We start from the raw sequence: 16,654 nt of genomic DNA on the forward strand, positions 1-16,654 counted from the left end.
GCGAACAACAAAAACAAAAAACAAATCCACCAATGACAACAAGTGTTAAAAAACTATACTAAAATAAACAACAACAAAATAACGGACAGACAGAACCCTAGGACAAATGGTAAAAGCAAAACTATACAGACGAAGTCACACAAAGAAACATACACATACACATTCACAAAAAGAGAAAAAGGAAAAAATCTATCTATCTATCTATCTATCTATCTATAAAAGGAGGAAGAGAGCAACCAAATCAATAAACAAATCTTACAATGATAATAAACTCTAAATACTAAACTAAGATAAACACAAAGCCAGGATCAAATTAGATGCAGAAAGCAAACCCCAAGTCTACAGTTGCTCCCCAAATCCACCGTCTCAATTTTGGGATGATTTGTTGTCTATTCAGGTATTCCACAGATGCAGGGTACATCAAGTTGACTGTGGAGATATAATCCACTGCTCCTGAGGCGGCTGGAAGAAATTTCCCTTTCTCTTCTTTGTTCGCACAGCTCCTGGGGTTCAGCTTTGGATTTGGCTCCGCCTCTGTGTGTAGGTCACCTGAGGGTGTCTGTTCTTTGCTCAGACAGGATGGGGTTACAGTAGCAGCTGATTAGGGGGCTCTGGCTCACCCAGGGCAGGGGGAGGGAGGGTACGGAATGCCAGGTGAGCCTGCAGCGGCAGAGGCCAGCGTGACGTTGCAACAGCCTGAGGCGCACCGTGTGTTCTGGGGAAGTTATCCCTGGATCACGGGACCCTGGCCTGGCGGGCTGCACAGACTCCAGGGAGGGGAGGTGTGGATAGTGATCTGCTTGCACATAGGCTTCTTGGTGGCTGCAGCAGCAGCCTTAGCATCTCATGCCTGTCTCTGGTGTCTGTGTTGATAGCTTGCACCTGTCTCTGGAGCTCATTTAGGGGGTGCTGTGAATCCCCTGCCCTCATGCACCCCTAAACAATGGTCTCTTACCTCTTAGTCAGGTCCAGACTTTTTCCCGGACTCCTTCCCTGCTAGCTGTGGAGCACTAGCTCCCTTCAGGCTGTGTTCATGCAGCCAACCCCAGTCCTCTCCCTGGGACCCGACCTCCAAAGCCCGAGCCTCAGCTCCCAACCTCCACCCACCCCGGCTGGTAAGCAGACAAGCCTGTCAGGCTGGTGAGTGCTGGTTGGCACTGATTCTCTGTGTGGGAATCTCTCCACTTTGCCCTCTGCACCCCTGTTGCTGTGCTCTCCTCTATGGCTCTGCAGCTTCCACCCCGCCCCGCCCATCCCCCATCTCCACCAGTGAAGGGGCTTCCTAGTGTGTGGAAACTTTTCCTCCTTCACAGCTCCCTCCCAGAGGTGCAGGTCCCTTCCCTATTCTTTTATCTCTGTTTTTTCTTTTTTCTTTTGCCCTACCCAGGTACGTGGGGAGTTTCTTGCCTTTTGGGAAGTCTAAGGTCTTCTGCCAGTGTCAGTAGGTGTTCTGTAGGAGTTGTTCCACATATAGATGTATTTCTGATGTATTTGTGGGGAGGAAGGTGATCTCCACGTCTTACTCCTCCACCATCTTGAAGGTCTTTCTGGCATGATATATTTAAAATGATGGAAGGGAAGAACCTACAGCCAAGAATACTCTACCCAGCAAGACTCTCATTCAGATTTGGACAAGAAGTCAAAACCTTTACAGACAAGCAAAAGCTAAGAGAATTCGGCACCACCAGACCAGCCTTGCAACAAATGTTAAAGAAACTCCTCTACGCAGGAAAGAGACTAGCAACTTAAAACAAACAAACAAAAACAATAACCACAAAATAAACTTGCACATATATAGACTGATATATCAAAACCTCATGGGAACAGCAAACCCAAAAACTGCAACAGATACCCACACACAAAAGAAAAAGCAACCGAAACACAACACTAAAGACAGTCATCAAATCACAAGAGAAAAGAGCAAAAGAGGAAGGGAAGAAAAAAGACCAACAAAAACAAACCCAAAACAACTAAGAAAATGACAATACGAATGCACATATATATATATATATATATATATTTTTTTTCTTTGTGGTACACAAACCTCTCACTGTCGTGGCCTCTCCTGCTGCAGAGCACAGTCTGCAGACGTGCAGGCTCAGTGGCCACGGCTCACGGGCCCAGCCGCTCTGCGGCATGTGGGATCTTCCCGGACTGGGGCATGAACCCATGTCCCCTGCATTGGCAGGAGGACTCTCAACCACTGCACCACCAGGGAAGCCCACGAATGCACATATTGATAATTATCTTAAATGTAAATGGATTAAATATGCCAACCAAAAGACATAGACTGGCTGAATGGATACAAAAACAAGACTTGTATACATGCTGTCTACAAGGGACCCACCTCAGACCTAGGGACACATACAGACTGAAAGTGAGGGGATGGAAGAAGGTATTCAATGCAAATGGAAACCAAAATAAAGCTGGAGTAGCAATACTCATATCAGACAAAATAGACTTTAAAATAAAGACTGTTATAAGAGATAAAGAAGGACACTACACAATGATCAAGGGATCAGTCCAAGAAGAAGATATAACAATTGTAAATATATATGCACCCAACATAGGAGCACCTCAATATATAAGGCAAGTACTAACAGCCATAAAGGGAGAAATCAACAGTAGCACGATAATAATGGAGGACTCTAACACCCCACTTTCATCAATGGACAGATCATCCAGACAGAAAATCAATAAGGAAATACAGGCCTTAAATGACACATTAGACCAAATGAACTTTATTTATAGGGCATTCCATCCAAAAGCAGCAGAATACATATTCTTCTCAAGTGTACATGGAACCTTCTCCAGGACTGACCACATGCTGGGTCACAAGGCAAGCCTCAGTAAATTTAAGAATATTGAAATCATATCAAGCATCTTTTCTGATCACAACGTTATGAGATTAAAAATAAACCACAGGAAAAAAACTATAAAAAACACAAATATGTGGAGGCTAAAACATATGCTACTAAAGAACAAATGGGGGCTTCCTTGGTGGCGCAGTGGTTGAGAGTCTGCCTGCCGCTGCAGGGGACATGGGTTCATGCCCTGGCCCGGGAAGATCCCACATGCCGTGGAGCAACTAGGTCCATGAGCCATGGCCGCTGAGCCTGCAAGTCTGGAGCCTGTGCTCTGCAACAGGAGAGGCCACAACAGTGAGAGGCCCGTGTACCACACACACAAAAAAAAAAGAACAAATGAATCATTAAATAAATTAAAGAGGAAATTAAAAAATACCTAGAGGCAAATGAAAATGAAAGCACAATGATTCAAAACCTATGGGATACCTCAAAAGCCGTTCTAAAAGGGGTGTTTATAGCAATACAATCTTACCTCAGGAAACAATAAAAATCTCAAATGAGCAACCTAACCTTACGCCTAAAGCTATTAGAGAAAGAAGAAGAACAACAACAACAAAAAAAAAACCCCAAAGTTATTAGGAGGAAAGAAATCATAAAGATCAGAGCAGAAATAAACAAACAGAGACAAGGAAAACAGTAGCAAAGATCAATGAAACTAAAAGCTGGTTCCTTGAAAAGATAAACAAAATTGATAAACATGTAGCCAGGCTCATCAAGAAGAAAAGGGAGAGGATTCAAAACAATAATATTTGAAATGAAAAAGGAGGAGTTACAAATGACACCACAGAAATACAAAGGATCATAAGAGACTACTACAAGCAACTGTATGCCAATAAAACGGACAACCTGGAAGAAATGGGCAAATTCTTAGAAAGGAACAGTCACCCAAGAATGAACCAGGAAGAAATAGAAAATATGAACAGACCAATCACAAGTACTGAAATGGAAACTGTGATTTAAAAACTCTCAAAGAGCAAAAGTCCAGGACCTGATGGCTTCACAGGCGAATTCAATCAAACATTGAGGGAAGAGCTCACACCTATCCTTCTGAAACTGTTGTGAAAAATTGCAGAGGAAGGAAAATTCCCAAACTCATTCTATGAGGCCACCATCACCCTGACACAAGACAAAGATACCACAAAAAAGGAAAATTACAGGCCAATATCACTGATGAACATAGACTCAAAAATCCTCAATAAAATACTAGCAATCTGAATCCAACAGTACATTAAAAGGATCATGATCAAGTGGGATTTATCCCAGGAGTGCAAAGATTTTTCAATATCCACAAATCAACCAGTGTGATACACCACATCAACAAATTGAAGAAAAACACCATGTGATCATCTCAATAGATGCAGAAAAATATTTTGACAAATTCAGCACCCATTTATGATAAAAAATTCCCAGAAAGTAGGCAAAGAGGGAACATACCGCAACATAATAAAGGCCATATATGACAAAACTATAGCTAACATCATACTCACTGGTGAAAAGCTGAAAGCATTTCCTCTAAGATCAGGAAAAAGACAAGGATGTCCAGTCTCACCACTTTCATTCAGCATAGTTTTGGAAGTCCTAGCCATGGCAATCAGAGAAGAAAAAGAAATAAAACTAATCCAAATTGGCAAAGAAGAAGTAAAACTGTCTCTGTTTGCAGATGACATGATACTATACATAGAGAATCGTAAATATGTTACCAGAAAACTACTAGAGATAATCAATGAATTCCGTAAAGTTGCACAATGTAAAATTAATACACAGAAACCTGCTGCATTTCTATATACTAACAATGAAATTCAGAAAGAGAAATTTAAGAAACAATCCCATTTACCACCACATGAAAAAGAATAAAATACCTAGGAATATACCTACCTAAGGAGAGAAAAGACCTGTACTTTGAAAACTGTAAGATACTGATGAAAGAAATCGAAGATGACACAAACAGATGGAAAGATATACCATGTTCTTGGATTGGAGGAATCAGTACTGTTAAAATGACAATACTACCCAAGGCAATCTACAGATTCAATGCAATTCCTATCAAATTACCAATGGCAAGTTTCACAGAACTGGAACAAAGAAAAATCTTAATTTGTATGGAAACACAAAAGACCCCAAATATCCAAAACAATCTTGAGAAAGAAAACTAGAGCTGGAAGAATCAGGCTCCCTGACTTCAGACTATACTACAAAGCTACAGTCATCAAAAGAGTATGCTGCTGGCACAAAAATAGAAATATAGATCAATGGAACAGGATGGAAAGCCCAGAAATAAACCCACACACCTATGGTCAATTAATCTATGACAAAGGAGGCAAGACTACACAATGGTGGAAAGACAGTTTCTTCAACAAACGGTGTTGGGAAAACTGGACAGCTACATGTGAAAAAATGAAATCAGATAATTCTTTAACACCATACACAAAAATAAACTCAAAATGGATTAAAGACCTAACCTATAAAACTCCTAGAGGAAAACATAGGCAGAACACTCTCTGACATAAATCACAGCAATATCTTTTTTGATCCATCTCTCAGAATAATGGAAATAAAAACAAAAATAAATGAATGGGACCTAATTAAACTTAAAAGATTTTGCACAGAAAAGGGAACCATAAACAAAATGAAAATACAACCCACATATTGGGAGAAAATATTTACAAATGATGTGACCAACAAGGGATTAGTCTCCAAAATTTACAAACAGCTCACGAGGCTTAATATCATCAAAACAAACAACCCAATTTAAAAAAATGTGCAGAAGACCTAAATAGACATTTCTCCAAAGAAGACATACAGATGGCCAACAGGCACATGAAAAGATGCTCAACATTGCTAATTATTAGAGAAATGCAAATCAAAACTACAAGACATCACCTCACACCAGTCAAAACGGCTATCATCAAAAAATCCACAAACAATAAATGCTGGAGAGGGTGTGTAGAGAAGGGGACCCTCTTGCACTGTTGGTGGGAATGTAAACTGGTACAGCCACTGTGAAGAACAGTATGGAAGTTCCTTAAAAAACTAAAAATACAGCTACCATATGACTCTGCAATCCCACTCCTGGGGATATATCCAGAGAAAAACATGGTCTAAAAGGATACATGTACCCCAATGTTCATTGAGGCACTGTTTACAATAGCTAAGATATGGAAGCAACCTAAATGTCCATCAACAGAGCAATGGATAAAGAAGATGTGGTATATATATACGATGGAATATTACTCAACCATTAAAAAGAATGAAATAATGCCATTTGCAGCAAAGTAGATGGACCTAGAGAATGTCATACAGAGTGAAGTAAGTCAGACAGAGGAAGAAAAATATTGTATGATATCCCTTATATGCAGAATCTAAACAGAAATGATACAAATGGACTTATTTACAAAACAGAAACAGACTCACAGACTTAGAAAATGAACTTATGGTTACTGGGGGGAAGGATCAGGGGAAGGGATAGTCAGGGAGTTTGGGATCGACATGTTCACACTGCTATATTAAAAATGGATAACCAACAAGGACCTACTGTATTACACAGGGAACTCTGCTCAATGTTATGTGGCAGCCTGGATGCGAGGGAAGTTTGGGTGAGAATGGTTACATGTATATGTATGGCTGACTGAGTCCCTTTGCTGTGCACCTGAACCTATCACAACACTGTTAATCAGCTACACTTCAATATAAAACAAAAAGTATATATAAAAAAAAAAGAGTCCACAAAATATCTACCAGAGCTAATAAATGAATTAAGCAAAGTTGTAGCATAGAAGATCAATTTACAAAACTTTACAATTACAACACGTATTTTTACAATTGTAAATTTACAATTGTAGAGTTTAAATTTGTATTTTACAAATACACATTGTATTTTTATTATTTTAATTAATTAATTAATTAATTTTTTACACATTGTATTTTTAAACACTAGCAATGAACAATCTGAAAAGGAAATTAGGAGAACAATTCCATATATAATAACATCTAAAATAATTAAATATCTATGAATAATTTAGCCAAGAGATTCAAGACTTATATGCTGAAAACTATGAAACATTTTGAAAGAAATTAAAGAATACCTAAATAAATGGAATGACATCCTATGTTCATGGATTGTAGGATTTAAGATTAAGTATTTGGCAATACTACCCAAAGCAAGTTACAGATTCATTTCAATCTCTATCAAAATTCCAACGACTTTTGTGACTTTCTTTTTCATAAATAGAAAAGCCATTCTTCAAATTCATATGGGATTGTAAAGGACCCCAAATAGCCAAAACTATATTGAAAAATAAAAACAAATTGAAGAACTCGCACTTCCCAATTTAGAAATTTTCACAGCTACATTAATCACATGCCAGTGCATTGCTGGTATCAGGATAGACATATAGATGTCTATATGGAATTGAATTGAGAGTCCATAAATAAACCCATACATTTATGGACAATTAATTTTTGACAAGAATGCCAAGATCTTTCAATGGGGAAAGAATGTTTGCTTCAACAAATAGTGCTGGGACAACCGGATGTCTATAAACAAAAGAATGAAGTTGAACACCTCCCTCACACCTATACAAAAATCAACTCAAAATGTTTCAATAACTAAATATGAAAGCAAAACATTATGAAACTCTTAGAAGAAAACATAGGTGTAAATTTACATGATCTTGGATTTGGCAATGAATTCTTAGATATCACAACAAAAGTGTGAGCAGGAGAAGAAAAAATAGATAAATTAGACTTCATCAAAATTAAAAACTTTTGTGCATCAAAGGACATTATCAGGTAATGAAAATAAAACTTACAGAATAGGAGAAAATATTTTTAAATCATATATCTGATAAGGGTCTAGTATTCAACGTAGTTAAAGAGCTCTTATAGCTCAAAAAAAAGAAAGACAAATAATCCAATCAAAAAGGGACAAAGGACTTGAATAGACATTTCTCCAAAGAAAATATACAAATGGCCAATAAGCACATGAAAAGATGCTCAATATCATTTGTTGTTAGGGAAATGCAAATCAAAACCACAATACACTTTACATGTATTAAGATGGTGATTAATAATGATAACAACAATAATAATAGTAAATAATTGGAAAATAAGTTTTAGGTAAGGATGTGGAGAAATTAGAACCCTTACACATTGCTGGTGGGATTGTAAACTGGTACAGCCACTGTGGAAAAAACTATTTAGTGATCCCTCAAAAAATTAAGTACAACATTACCATATGATCCAGCAATTTCATTCCTGGTTATATACCCAGAAGAATTGAAAACAATACTTGTACAAAAATCTTCATAATAGAACTATTTGCAAAAGCCAAAAGGTGGAAACAACACAAATGTCCATCAGTAGATGAGTGGATAAATAAATATGGTACACACATACAATGGAATATTATTCAGCAATAAAGAGGAACAAAGTACTGATACATGGTACAATATGAATAAACATTGAAAACATTGTACTAAGTGAAAGAAGTCAGACATAAAAAGTCACATGTTGCATGACTTCATTTATAGGAAATATTCAGAATAGGTAAACCCATTGAGCCAGAAAGCAGATTGGTGTTTGAAGAGGGATAGGGTGAAGGAGAAATGAGAAGTGATTGTTTAATGGGTACAAGGTTTCCTTTTGGGGTGACTAAATGTTTTGGAGCAATAGAAGTGGTGGTTGCCCAACATTGTGAATTTACTAAATGTCACTGAATTGTACATTTTAATATTATTATTTTGTTTTGTGAATTTCACTTTAATGAAAAAAAAGAAAGACAAAAATTTTCTGTGCACATGGAGACACAACTGAGGCTAGATCTGTAGTGGGAGACTGAAAACTGGGAGGTGTGGAAGGCTGGTAGTCCAGTGGGCACAGACCACAGATTCTGAGAGGTGGAAAGACACAGTTGTCCTTGAGGATAGTGACAAAATATAAACAACTCTCTGCCTGTGGTGAGCAACAATAAACATTTGAAGGTGTGGATGGTTAGTAAAGTAGATAATGCTGCTCAGGGGAAGGGGAGTCATCGGATTAAAATCTCTTAGCAGAAGAGCCTGTAAGTTTTTGACTCAAAACGTCAGAATCATTTGGTTGGCCCATGTGTATTGGCTGTACATATATTTCCTACCACTGTTCTCTCTTCAGCATCAGAATACCTGTATCTGCTTCCTGCAAACACACTTGAAGAATTTGTTCTTATTTCTCCATCCCTCCAACCTCACTGTGACTAAAGTCTCATGAGTGTGGTTCATGAAGCAGCATTGCGGTTGCCTGGGAGCTTGTTATAAATGCAGAATCTTAGTCTCCATTCCAGAATCAGCATTATAATAAGATTTCCTAATAATTTGTATGCATATTGACATTTGATAAGTAAGTTCCCACCAAAAAGAATAAAACGGAGAAGCAAATGAGATTCATTTTCTCCAGGGCATGATAATGTCTGATTTCAGTTATACCAATTGGGATTATTCTTAACATGGTTTATCTTTTCAGATACATTTCTTAAAAGGAGGAAGTTATGGTGTCCAGCCCCTTGAAAGAATGTAGGCTGGCATGAGTCATCTTCCTTCATGCTTGTTTTCGAGATTGATTTTATTTGTGCCATACTCTTGTCACAGTAGTTTTCTTTCCCTTCCTTAATCACTCCAAACTCTTCCCTGCACCAGGGCCTTTGCACATGTAATTCCCACTGCTTTGAATGTTTCTTCATTAGACTCCTCCCCTGTTTGACTTCTCACACTCCTTAAATATCAGAGGAGATGCTACCTTTCCAGAAAATCCATTCCATATCACCTCATCCAAAGCAGATCCTCTTGTTTTTCTCTGCAATGGTACTGAAACCAAGAAGGACATTATGGGGACTCCTGGGCATGGAAGGCTTTATGTCCCCCATTTCTTGTTTGTAGGGAATAGGCTCCAGCCTCCATTACCTTCCCTGAGTTCCTAAGGGCGGATTAGAATAGTTGCTAATCAAGGAAGAGAGGGGATGCAGAGACGAGAGAGGAGCAGCCAAGAAACAATAGTGCAACCTTGGGGCAGGGTCCTGGTTCCGCCTCAAGGGTTAAACAGCAATATCTTTGAGCTCTTCTACAGAACTAAAACCCCCAAAATGGAATATATCAGCATTCTTCATTCCAGATTAAAGGAACCAGAGAAGCTCTTCAAGAAGACCACCTGAGGCCAGATTAAAGGAACCATAGAAACTCATCAGATTACCTGAGACCAAATTGAAGGAGTGCAGGTCCTGCACACACCCTAATCTTATCAGCAACCCCAACCTTGAACGGTTGCTATAAAACTCCTCACCAGGGCTTCCCTGGTGGTGCAGTGGTTGGGAGTCCGCCTGCCGATGCAGGGGACACGGGATCGTGCCCCAGTCCGGGAGGGTCCCACCTGCCGCCGAGCGGCTGGGCCCGTGGGCCATGGCTGCTGGGCCTGCGCGTCCGGAGCCTGTGTTCCACGGCGGGAAAGGCCACAGCAGTGAGAGGCCCACATACCACAAAAAAAAAAAAAAACCAAAAAATTCCTCACCAAATGGTCCCAGGTTGGGACACACAGTTTTTAAGGACAGGAGCCTGCTGTGTCTCCCTTGTCTGGTAAAGCAATAAAGCTACACTTTTCTATTTCACCTAAAACTCTGTCTCTGAGATTCAATTCAGCACCAGTGTACAGAAGCCAAGTTTTCGGCATCAATACCCTGCTTATTTTCTTCCTAGTATCACAGTTTATAATTATATATACATTTATGCGAATATATAACTGTGTATAAACTAACTAGCAGAGTAAAGTGGTTATGAATACAGACTCTGGAGCCAGGTTCCCTGATTTCTAACCCTGGAAATCACTGCTTTCCTCCTGGGCTTCAGAACACCTGCAAAACACATTCAAGTATGTTTCTTTTCTGCACCATCCCCACTTCCCCCATAACAGTGTAACATTAAGCAAGATACTTAAGTGATGTATGCCTTCTTTACTCTTCCTTAAAGTGAGGATACTGTATATTTCATAGGGCCCTATGAGAAGTATTGTTGGGAATGAGGAGAAGCAGGGGAATTTTAACCTGAGGACGTTCAGAACATTTAATTCTAGAGATGGGTTCAATTTTGCAAGTAGGCAAAGACACAGGTCTCTGCTCCCATGCTGGGGAGTGGCTCTTGAATGTGTAAGTAAATTCTCTCTCTTTCTACATCTTATACTTATTTCCCAAGTTTCTGTCCTTACACTTTTCTCCTTAACTTCATTTATTACTTCTATGCTGTGACTTCTAAGCTTCCAGCCTCAGCTCTACCTCCAATCCTAAATTTCCAGCTGCTTTCAGGAAATCTTCTCATGGATATCACACTAACATCTTGAAATTAGTAGCTCCAAAATAGAAATCACCTTCTCTTTATGGCTGCTCCCTCATCCCCGCAACTTTGTAACCTTCTTTGGCTACTCTGAAATTTCACCCCCCCCAACATTTCATATCTCCTTTCCCTGCTTGATTTATTTCCTTCTTATCATTTATCACTATCAAATATACTATTTCACTTATTTATCTTGTTTATAGTTTGTCTCCCTTGCTAAAAAGTTAACTCCACGAGAGCAGGAATTTTTGCCTCCTTTGTTCATGGTGTATCCCCAGGAACTAGAACAGTGCCAGGCATCCAGTAGGTGCTCAATGAATATTTATTGGATGACAGTGAATTCTCTTCCCCCCTAATTCCCATTGCCAGTTAATCTAGTTAATTCTACATCTATGATGATTTTTGCTTCTGTCCTTCTTCCTCTTGTGCTGCTACCGTGTTTATTCAACTGTCACTGTTCCTCAAAAATATTGCAAGAGCTTGCCACCTACTGTCTAATGAAATTTGGGCAAGTTATTCAAAAAGGGATAATAATAGTATAGACTCATAGAACTATCATAAGGCTTATGTATATGATGTATGTACAATATTTGACTCAGTTCCTGGAACAGTATGAGCCCTCAATGAATATTAACTATTTTTATCTGCTACTCTGGGCTAGTTCTGGGCTAGCTTTCCTGTTTTGTCTTCTGCCCCATCCTATACTTTGGCCCCAGCTGACCACTTGTGGTTCTCCAAACCTGACATGAACCTTCATGTTTTCCATGGAATGGACAGCAGGGAATGAGAAGCAGGCAGGATCAGATAATTCCTTTCTGTCTGCCAAATTGGGTGCTGCTGGACTAGATAGCCCCTGATTTGCATCAAAGGAAAGGAAAGCTGGAGAACGCTTTTTATCACAGTAAGCAAAAACTGAGAGGACTATTTCTAGTGTTTTAGTTGGGTTCAGAAATTTCGGGTAAGCCCAACCATAGAGTTTCAATATTTCCAATGAAGATCGTGAGGCTCAGGAGGAACGTGTAACCTACCTGTGATACCACAGTAAGTAAGAAGGCCTCTTTTCTTAACTTTAGGTCTCTTTATATCACAACATGCTGGTCATAAAACCCAAAGAGTCTTGTCTCATAAAACACATTTACCATGCCCCAGCAGATAATTCACTTAAATGAAAACACAGTTGAAGCTCTTAACTCTGAAACATCTCAGGCCATAAGCTTTTAGGTTGAGAGGAAACGGCAGTTTATCAGGCACCACTGTGAGCCCCACCAGATCCCTTGGCAGAGAGACAGACAGACACCTATAAATAGGTGATTTAGATTGAGCAAGCTGCACAAAACCAGGAGTGACTCATGACTACATGGGTCCGCTTCAGCATTTACCTGGGCCAAGGCAGGAGACAAGTGTGAGAGACTGGAGCAGCCAGATCATGCTCTTAGCAGTGGAGAATGGTGCTGGAGACCTCAAGGCAGTCAATGTTCTTGGCATTCTCTCATAGACTGAAAGTGCTTCTACTGAAACTGCCCTCTTCCTCTCAGAGGCGTGGCAAGGCTTTCTTCCCCTATACAAAGAGTTCCATTTTTATTTTATTACTCTATTTATTTCTTTTCTGAGCAAAGTGCAAAAATCTTGTGTGTGATGTGAATTGGAATTTTCACTATCTATATCTTTTTTTCTTTCTTTTATATGGTAGTAAAACAACCTAAATTACATATTGTGGTTATGCAACCTAAAATTAACTGGGTTTTTTTTAAATTTTATTTTATTTTTTTATACAGCAGGTTCTTATTAGTTATCCATTTTACACATATTAGTGTATATATGTCAATCTCAATCTCCCAATTCATCACACCCCCACCCCCAATCCCCTGCCACTTTCTCCCCTTGGTGTCCATATGTTTGTTCTCTACAACTGTGCCTCCATTTCTGCCCTGCAAACCAGTTCATCTGTACCATTTTTCTTGGTTCCATATATATGCATTAATATACGATATTTGTTCTTCTCTTTCAGACTTACTTCACTCTGTATGACAGTCTCTAGATCCATCCACATCTCTACAAATGACCAAATTTTGTTCCTTTTTATGGCTGATTAATATTCCATTGTATATATGTATCACATCTTCATTATCCATTCATCCATCGATGGACATTTAGGTTGCTTCCATGACCTGGCTATTGTAAATAGAGCTGCAATGAACATTGGGGTGCATGTGTCTTTTTGAATTATGGTTTTCTCTGGGTGTATGCCCAGTTTTAGGATTGCTGGGTCATATGGTAATTCTATTTTTAGTTTTCTAAGGAAATTCTATACTGTTCTCCATAGTGGCTGTATCAATATACATTCCCACCAAGAGCGCAGGAGGGTTCCCTTTTCTCCACACCCTCTCCAGCATTTATTGTTCATAGATTTTTTTGATGATGGCCATCCTGACTGGTGTGAGGTGATACCACATTATAGCTTTGATTTGCATTTCTCTAATGATTAATGATGTTGAGCATCCTTTCATGTGTTTGTTGGCAATCTGTATACCTTCTTTGGAGAAATGTCTATTTAGGTCTTCTGCCCATTTTTGGTTTGGGTTGTTTGTTTTTTTGATATTGAGCTGCATGAGCTGCTTGTATATTTTGGAGATTAATCTTTTGTCAGTTGGTTCATTTGCATATATTTTCTCCAATTCTGAAGGTTGTCTTTTCATCTTGTTTATGGTTTCCTTTGCTGTGCAAAAGCTTTGAGGTTTCATTAGGTCCCATTTGTTTATTTTTATTTCCATTTCTCTAGGAGGTGGGTCAAAAAGGATCTTGCTGTGATTTATGTCATAGAGTGTTCTGCCTATGTTTTCCTCTAAGAGTTTGGCAGTGTCTGATCTTACATTTAGGTCTTTAATACATTTGGAGTTTATTTTTGGGTATGGTGTTAGGGAGTGTTCTAATTTCATTCTTTTACATGTAACTGTCTGGTTTTCCCAACACCACTTATTGAAGAGGCTGTCTTTTCTTCATTGTATATTCTTGCCTCATTTATCAAAGATAAGGTGACCATATGTCACAGGCAGATTCTTAACCACTGTGCCACCAGGGAAGTCCCTGATAGTATCATTTGATGCACAAAAGTTTTTTGTTTTAATGAAGGCTGGTTTATTTGGTTTTTTCTTTTGTTGCCTATGCTTTTGGTGTCATATTCAAGAAATTGTGCCAAATCCAATGTAATGAAGATTTTCCCCTGTGTTTCCTCTAAGAGTTTTATAGTCTTAGTTTTTATATTTATCTCTTTGATACATTTGAGTTGATTTTTCTGTATTATTTAAGGCAAGATTCACCTTCATTCTTTTGCATTAGGATGTCTTATTTTCCCAGTACCATTTGTTGAAAAGGCTGTCCTTTCCCTATTCAATGTTCTTGGCGTCCTTGTCAAAAATCATTTGGACATATATTTGAGGGTTTATATCTGGTCTCTTCTGTTTTATTCTACAGCACCCTGTGTCTGTCTTATGCCCCTGCCACACTCTTTTGATTACTGTAGCTTTGTAGTAAGTTTTGAAATCAGAAAGTGTAAGTCCTCTAACTTTGTTCCTTTTCAGGATTGTTTTGGCCATTCAGGGTTGAATTTAATAAAATACATGTTTTGGAATCTCTCCAGATGATTATTTGTTTTCTCCCTTTTAATTTGTTTAAATAAAATCTTGCAATAAATGATTTCTTTTGCAAAGTATATTCAAAGTCTTAAAAGAGAAAAATCTTCCACCTAGAATACTCTACCCAGCAAGATTGCCATTTAGAATAGGTGGAGAAATAAAGAATTTCTCAGACAAGCAAAAACTAAAATAATACAGCAATACTAAACCTATCCTAAAAGATATATTGAAAGGCCATCTCTAAATAGAAGAGAAGCAAGAAGAAATAGGAAGGAGTAAATCCAGCTGGAAAGTAAATCACTTAAATTACCCAGTATACAGATCAAAAAGAAAAAAAAAAAACTATTTGTGAAAGCAATGATAAACACAAGGAACAGCAAAAGGATAAACATGAAGATGTAAAAAGGGACATCAAAATCATAAAGTGTGGGGAAGGAGAGTAAGAAAATCCATATTCTTTTTCTTTATTTTTTAAAATTTATTTATTTTATGTATTTTTACTTTTTTTTGGTTGTGTTGGGTCTTCGTGCTACGCAGAGGTTTTCTCTAGTTGCAGCGAGCAGGGGCTACTCTTCACGGCAGTGTATGAGCTTCTCATTGTGGTGGCTTCTCTTGTTGCGGAGCATGGGCTTTAGGCATGCAGGCTCAGTAGTTGTGGCTTGTGGGCTGTAGAGCACAGGTTCAGTAGTTGTGGCACACGGGCTTAGTTGTTCTGTGGCATGTGGGATCTTCCCAGACCAGGGCTCGAACCCATGTTCCCTGCATTGGCAGGCAGATTCTTAACCACTGTGCCACCAGGGAAGCCCTCTTTTTCCTTTTTTTTAGAACGTGTTTGAGTCTATATCACTATCAGTCCAAAGCAAGCAGATATAGGAATGGGTTAACATATTGGAAAAACAGGGCAACCACAAACAAAAAACTTACAATAGATAAAAAACTTACAATAGAATCACAAAAACCTAACAGAAGAGAATACAAGTATAAAATAAAAGGAAATCATCAAACCACAAAAAGAAAAACAAAAAGAAAAAAGAAAGGAACACAGAAGAAATAAAGAATCAACTGGAAAGCAAGGTTTGAAATGGCAATAAATACATATATATCAATAATTACCTTAAATGTTGATGGACTGAATGTTCCAATCAAATGACATAGAGTGGCAGATTGGATTTGAAAGACAAGAGCTTACAGTATGCTGCCTACAAGAGACCCACTTTAGAGAAAAAGGCACACATAGATTGAAAGTGAGAGGATGGAAAAAGATTTCATTCAGGGACTTCCCTGGTGGTGCAGTAGTTAAAAATCTGCTTACCAATGAAGGGGACATGGGTTTGATCCCTGCTCTGGGAAGATCCCACATGCCACGGATTAACTAAGCCTGTGCACCACAACTACTGAGCCTGTGCTCTAGGGCCCATGTGCCACAACTACTGAACCCACATGCTGCAACTAATGAAGCCCACTTTCCTAGACCCTGTGCTCCACAACAAGAGAAGCCACCACAATGAGAAGCCTGCACACCACAACAAAGAGTAGCCCCCGTTTTCCACAACTAGAGAAAGCCCACATGCAGCAATGAAGACCTAATGCAGCCAAAAAACCAAAAAAAGTTATTTCATGCAAATGGACATGACAAGGAAGTGGGAGTTGCAATACTCATATCAAACAAAATAGTCTTTAAAGCAAAGGGTATAAAGAAAGATAAAGAAGTACACTATATAATGATAAAAGAATCAATACAAGATGAGACTTTTACACTCATCAACATATATGCACCTAATATAGGAAGACCAAAATACATAAAACA

At 38.7% G+C, this 16,654-nt stretch overlaps 1 protein-coding gene across 4 annotated transcripts in view; it reads right to left on the reverse strand.

Moving 5' to 3' along the window:
- SLAMF6 (SLAM family member 6) overlaps window positions 1-12,718 on the reverse strand; it is a 28,829-nt gene extending 16,111 nt beyond the window's left edge. For all 4 annotated transcript variants that reach the window (XM_032652615.1, XM_032652614.1, XM_032652616.1 and 1 more), the window contains exon 1: window positions 12,595-12,718. In XM_032652615.1, the coding sequence (XP_032508506.1) occupies window positions 12,595-12,700 (106 nt within the window). In that variant the 5' untranslated portion in view covers window positions 12,701-12,718. The remainder of the gene's footprint in view (window positions 1-12,594) is intronic.
- Between the last annotated feature and the right edge of the window lie 3,936 nt (window positions 12,719-16,654).

The sequence above is a fragment of the Phocoena sinus genome, chromosome 1 (assembly GCF_008692025.1).
Source record: "Phocoena sinus isolate mPhoSin1 chromosome 1, mPhoSin1.pri, whole genome shotgun sequence".
Lineage (NCBI taxonomy): Eukaryota > Metazoa > Chordata > Mammalia > Artiodactyla > Phocoenidae > Phocoena > Phocoena sinus.